Source organism: Suncus etruscus, chromosome 5 (assembly GCF_024139225.1).
Source record: "Suncus etruscus isolate mSunEtr1 chromosome 5, mSunEtr1.pri.cur, whole genome shotgun sequence".
NCBI lineage: Eukaryota > Metazoa > Chordata > Mammalia > Eulipotyphla > Soricidae > Suncus > Suncus etruscus.
In genome coordinates, this window is record NC_064852.1 from 153,006,797 (window position 1) to 153,013,572 (window position 6,776).

General features: G+C 58.2%; 1 protein-coding gene across 1 annotated transcript; it reads right to left on the minus strand.

Moving 5' to 3' along the window:
• Positions 1–4,612: 4,612 nt before the first annotated feature.
• Positions 4,613–6,052, minus strand: KCNS2 (potassium voltage-gated channel modifier subfamily S member 2). Its single transcript, XM_049772956.1, has one exon. The coding sequence runs from the start codon at positions 6,050–6,052 to the stop codon at positions 4,613–4,615; it is 1,440 nt and encodes a 479-aa protein (XP_049628913.1).
• Between the last annotated feature and the right edge of the window lie 724 nt (positions 6,053–6,776).

The following is a 6,776-nucleotide window of genomic DNA, read 5'->3' on the forward strand; positions in this document are numbered from 1 at the left end:
GAGGAGGCAGCAGGGCAGATATGGGGTGAGGGCCATGAGCTGCACAGTACTTGTGGGTCACCTGTAACCTACTGGGAACTCTGGCGAGGGTTACAGGGACACAAGGCGAAGGAAAGATGTGATGGAGATGGCGGGGTGAGAAAGGGCAGAGGCCCCCAGAACCTGCCTTCTACAGACATGGGGGAGCCAAAGTGGTTCTAGGGTATCTGAAGGACCTGGAAGCAGGGGCAAGACCAAGAAATGTTGACACCTAAGAACAGCCCTCTAGCCCAAAGATGAGACAGGTCACACACCCCACAGATCCCTTGTTCTCCAGCTTGCCCAGGGAAAGAGAGCTGATCTGTCGGGGCCCTTGGAGCCCTATTCCTTCCATGGCTGCCCCCAAGAGCTGTTCCTTGCAGCACTCTGTCCCACCCCCCATCTTTTCTCTGAATCTTCCTGTACTGTTTCTGCATGGTCCCAGATCCCCTTTCTGCAGAAAGATCACGGATTTCCTGTGCCTGAGATTCCTGACACTTCCTGTCAAGGCTCTGCTGTCCACCTAGTCACTACCATCTACCCAGTCACCATCTACCCAGTTACCATTGTCCACTCAGTCACTATTGTCTACCCAGTCACCATCATCTACCCAGTCACCATCCAGTCACCACTATCCACCCAGTCACCATCATCCAGCCAGTCATTGTCCACCCAGTCACCATCGCCCAGTCATGTTTGTCCAGTTAGACACCACCATCTACCCAGTAACTACCCATACAGTCACCATTGCCCACATAATCAACATTCACCCAGTAACCACCATCTACCCAGTCACCATTGTCTACCCAGTCACTACCGTCCAATCACCACCATCCACCCAGTCACCACCGTCCACCCAGTCACTAACCACACAGTCACCATTGCCCACCCATTCACCACTATTCACTCATTCACTATCAACCCTATCACCATCATCCACTCAGTCACTATCCACCCAGTCACCATTCACCCAGTAGCCATGTCCAACCAGTCACCATGGTACACCGGTCATCACTGTCTACCCAGTCGCCATCCACTGAATGGGCAGTCACCATTGCCCACCCATCGGTGTCCACCCACTCACCACCATCCACTGAATCCCTGCCCATCCTTCCCTTGTCTCTCCTGCCTGCCTTCACCATGACCTCAGACTCCCTCTGCCAAGGCTCAGTGTCACAGGCCATAGGAGATACGTACTGATGTTTCAAGGGCGCTCTTTTTTGGGACAACACTCATCCATCTGTCCTGGTGAAGTGGGTGGTGGCCAAGCACAGGCAACGCCATTACAGGTGGGTTGTAGAAAGCACCTCTATTCTGCTTCTGGGGATCATAGGGATCCCCCTCTCCAAAATCCCTGATAGCAGGTGCCTAAATCGAGGGCTAGGAGGTGGGACTGGAAAGGAGCTGAACCTCCTTTGCCCAGCAGTCACCCTTATCTCTATGTGGAGCTGGGAAAGCCGTGGAAATGAGGGCAGCATGTAGGGGCAGCATAGTCCCTGCAGAGGTACCACAGCTCATAGCAAATACACTGGAAACCCCTACCATACCCAAGCTACTGCAGGCAAGAGTGGAGGGTTTGTAATCCTATTGGGTGCTGGTTCCCAGGTCTCTGATACCAGCCACTTTTTCCTACTGCAAAGCTACTGAGTAGAGTCTGTTCCCATAGGCCCAAAACACCCCCAGCTCCAGCCAACCAGAAGTCTCTCTTCCCTCACTCCCATGCTGACCACTAACGGACTTCCCCAAAAACCTTTCGGATGCAGTGGGGTTTTCTCTGTGACCCGCCACTTTTTGCTCCAAGCCCTTCTTGAGCCCTGCTCCCACCTTCACAGAGGAGCGTGTTAATGAGAGGTAGAGCCGACACCACAAATACAGCGCGCTCAATAGTCAAAATTACAGCTCTGTAACAAGTCATGCTGTTCAGACATATGCGAAATCCCAGTGATGCCTTCGAGTCAGTAACACACGGCCCGCACACATCACCGCTCTCCCGACGTGCAGTACAAATCATGTTTTCTCTAAACCAGGCAGGAATTAGCAGGTAGTGCAATTATTGGAACACAAAGATAAGTGGAGGCAACAAAGCCAAATATTAAATACCAATTATGACTGTCGGAGCTACAGATCAGGCTGGCAATACAATATGCCCCTCTATTGGCACACACCCACAGATACACACACATACACACACACACACACACACACACAAACACACACACAGACAACCAGTGGGAATTCATGCAGAAGGCTGGGTGCCTGCGGCCGTGGGAGAAGCCCCTGGACATCTACAGTGATAGCTCCATCACTCTGTGGCAGTGAGGCTGCTTCCAAGATAGTAACTTCAGATAATGATCTGGGTCTTCTGCGTCCCCCAAGAGGATTAGAGGTCAGTCTGGTGGCCAAAGGGTCACCATGCATTGAGATTCTCAGGACCAGCAGGAGAAGGAAATGACCAACTCACCGTATGTGGAAGCCTCAGGGCTGCTCTACATTGTGACCTCCTGGGATGTGACCTACTCCCTGAGTCAGCCCAACTGAGCCATAGTCCTTAGCAGGTGAGGAGGGATCTTGCACTCCTGTTACCCCTCAGTCTCCAACTTTTGTGGGCACTGGTTCCAGTGCTTGTGCTACTGGAAATCGTGCCTGGAAAAGCTGATACCATGGAGACATACACCTGCCAGAGCGACTACAGTGGACAGGGAGAAAGGAGCCATGCCAGTAAGTCTAAGGGCAACTATTGGAAAAGGCAGCCTCTAAAGCACACTTCCCCTTCATCCCCTACCCCTGAGAAAAGGAACTGGATAAAGGGGCGTCTTTGCCCAAACAGAACAGAGCAGCGGGTCTCCTCAAGCCACAGAGCCACTGTGATCATCAGAAAAATGCTGCCCAGAGGGTCAGAGACCTGCCTCGTTCCCACTTTCCAGAAGCATTACTCTGTTTCTTTCATCATCACCTCCTAAGCCTCTCTCACATGGACCCGTGGCTGGGCATGGACGAACCCTCTTATAATGCTAGGCACGTAGATCAGAGCCTGTGCAATTCTGGAAAAAAAAATCCCCTTGTCCTCTGCCTTCTCTCACCCTGACACAGTGCCGCTGCATTCCCAAAACCTTTGCAGACACATAGCATTCCTGGAAGCCCCCTGGGATGACCTTGCATGCAGGACTCCGGATATCTGTCTCCACATTGGTGTCAGTGAGCAGGGCAGCCTACAAAAGCAGGATTGGGAGAAGAGCTCTCAGGTCTCATTAGCATATAGGGGTCAAAAGAGCTTTTCAATCACTCTGAGTTCTTCAAGAACTGGATATAATGTTGGTGAAGTCAGGAGTGGAGGAAGATTCTGCTCTGTAACTCTTTCCTCAGGCTCCTTCCACAAGGCAGGGCCCAGAAAAGCAGCCTTGCTCCAATCCTCCCCCTCAACAGGTATCTGCCACCACAGAGAAGATGGAGATGCCCACGGAGAGGTATCTGCATTTTAGAGCACCCTTCCACACTCCCATTCATGATCATAGCACCCCATAGCCCACAATGAATCCTGAAAGCAGAGTGGATTCAGCCTAGAAGCCAAAGGCCCCAATCATCAGGTCACAGACATGGCCAGGCCATTCCCCAGGCCCAGGGCCTGGTTTGTTCTGGCCCAGGTAGACAAGCATTACAACAGACCTCCACAATAGAGACAATATGACCTTATTTCCAAATATGGAAAACAAAGCTTTCGAGAACATGCTAATATCAAGACAGCAACGTTTGTGTCAGTGGCCTAGACCAAGAATCTTGGCCATAAATAAATGTCCTTACAATTACCAGAGGGGGAACCAGGTCCAGACTTGGAACAGAACATTGGTGCTACATGGACACATCCTTCAGGCATCCTCTGACTTGAAGGCTTTGTTGTCAGGGGAAGTAAAAAAAAAAAATCAATCCACTGTTGCTACCCTTCGGGCCAAGTAGCAAAATCCCTGCAGAAATGACATTTACAGGAAGAACATCAGCCACGGCATTGGATTGTCCATCCCAAAAGACGCGCACACGGGCCCTGCGCCTGGATTCTGCTTTGGTATCAAAAGGAAATGAGAACTGTGAAGGGAGACCGTCTGCGCAACTCCCAGCGTAAACCTTGTCTTGTTCTTACAGACTTGGTGGGGGTGTCTTCTCTCTCTGGGCAAACTAGAGGGGCAGACTTTTTTTTTGTTTGTTTTAACAAAATTTAGGGGCACGAACAATTCACAGACAGGACAGGGCCACGGGCACGAGAGCAGAACACACAACAGATGTGGGGGGGGGGGGATCAGCATTCCAGGCATTCCCTGTCCCGCTGCAAAGGGGAGCAGGGGACACGCGCGGGCATCATTTCACTGTGGGCTCAGGCACACCCAACCCCCCCAAAAAAAGGGATCCTCAGCGCTGCAAATACCAGCTGAGGTGCCGATCCCAGGCGGGCAGCGCCCGGCTTTGGGGCCAGACCTAACTCTCGAGGCCATCGGCCAGCAGGTGGGTTGCCGGACATGCACCCAAACGCACCAGGCCGCTGGCTTGGTGATGGCCAGACGCCGGCGGCCGGCGTGGGACAGAGCAGGAAGGCGCATCCCGAAGCCTAGTGGAGAGAATCATCTAGACTCAGCTCGCTGGGCGAGCTCCGGCTCATGTTCGTCAGGCTCGCCATGAGCGACTTGACCTTGTGAGCGTAGTAGTCCCTCAGGTTCACCGAGGGCACGTCCTTCAAGCCGTCCCCGAAGTCGCAGCTGCGCATGGCGCTCTCCAGCTGCTTCTGGCGCCGGTAGAAGTGCGAGAACTTGTTGAAGATGAGCGTGATGGGCAGCACCACCACCAGGATGCCGGCCAGGATGCAGGCGGAGGCGGTCAGCTTCCCCGCCGTGCTCCCGGGGACCACGTCCCCGTAGCCTACGGTGGTCATGCTGACGGTGGCCCACCACCAGCAGGCGGGGATGGTGGCCAGGCCTTCGTTCTCCTCCTTCTCGATGGTGTAGGCCACGACGGAGAAGATGGAGATGCCCACGGAGAGGTAGAGCAGGAGCAGGCCCACCTCCTTGTAGCTGTACTTGAGCGTGGCCCCCAGCGAGCGCAGGCCGGTGGAGTGGCGAGCCAGCTTGAGGATGCGAAAGATGCGCATGAGACGCAGCACCTGCGCCACGCGGCCCAGGTTGGCCAGGGCGGGCGTGCTGTCCACCACCAGGTTGACCAGCAGCGTGACGTAGAAGGGCGCGATGGACATGAGGTCGATGAGGTTGAGCGCGCGGCGGAAGAAGCGCAGGAAGTCGGGCGCCACGGCGAAGCGCGCCAGCAGCTCCAGCGTGAACCAGGCGATGCCGAAGTGCTCCACGGCCTCGAAGCGCGGGTCCTCGCCGGGGTGGCCGTCGCCTTCGCGGGCCTGGAAGTCGGGCAGGCTGTGCAGGCACATGGTGACGATGGAGCCCAGCACCACCAGGATGGACAGCACGCTGAAGACGCGGCTGAGCGCCGAGTGGCCCGGGTTGTCCAGCGCCAGCCACAGCCGGCGGCGCACGCGGCCCAGCGGCTGCCCGTCGAACTTGGCCGCGTCGTGGTAGAAGGCCAGGATCTCGTCGAGCGACGACGCCGTGCTCTCGCGCTCGCTCTGCTCGTCCCACGCCTCCCGGCCCGGCTCGGGCTCCACTTTGCGGCCGTGGTAGCTGTCGCTGCAGCAGGCGTCGATGAAGAACTCGTTGATGCCCCAGTACTCGATCTCCTGGCTGAAGGAGAAGACGCACAGCTGGGCCATGACGTGCAGCCGGCCCGTGTGGTAGAAGTGCAGCACGTAGGGGAAGAGCTCGGGGTTGCGGTCGAAGTAGACCTCGCGCCGGGCCTCGTCGTAGTCGTCGCACAGCTCCAGCACCGCCTCGCGCGAGCGGCAGCGCAGCAGGCGGCCCAGGCGCGTCTCCGGGAAGCGCAGCAGCGCGCGCGAGGCCAGGCGCCGCCGGCAGCCGCCCACGTTCACGCGCAGCTCGCCGTCCTCCGCCACGCCGGCCGAGGCCCACGCGGGGCTCGGGACGCTCATGCTGGGGGGCCGGCCAAGAGCGGGGCTACACCTGCAAGCGAGCAGAGCACAGGCGGCCGCGTTGGGTGCGCGCGCGGAGCGCACGCCGGGGCCCGGTGCGCACCCTCGCCCTGCCTGCCTGCCTGTCCACCCGCCGGGCACGGGCTTCCCGGGGTGCCGCGGGGTGCAAGGGAACGGGACTGGGGGTCTGGCTCCCTTGGAAAGCAGGCGGGCCGCGCGGTGCTTTCCTTTCCAGGCGCAGAGCGGAGTCGCACGCGCGCCCACCCACCCACCCACCCACCCTGGCACTCCGGGGTGCAGCCGCAGATGGCTTCATGCTGGGGCAGGGGTCAAGCTTGGGATGGGGGGGGATCGGGGGACTGGGAGCTGGCCTGGATGGTGGGCTGGCAGTGAGGACGCCCCCGCCCGCCAGCCGCAGACAGGCGGACCCGGGTAGGCGAGGATGCGGGCGGGCGGGCGGGCAGGCAGCAGGGCTGGGTAGGGGGCACGAAGCAGGGGGATTTGCTCCGTGGATCTGAGGACCCGGCCTTGAGGGGCAGAATGGGGCTGGCTTGGCACCCCTCCGCGCGCTCCCAGCGCCCCCAGGCCCCGCGCCACCCTGCCCGGCCTCCCCTGCCCAGCCCTGCCCTGCCCTGCCTGCCCGTGGGGTTGCCCCGGCTCGGCCCGCGCCCCAGGGAGAGCTTACCTGGAGGCACCGGGGCCCGCGGCCGGGGCCAGCGGCAAA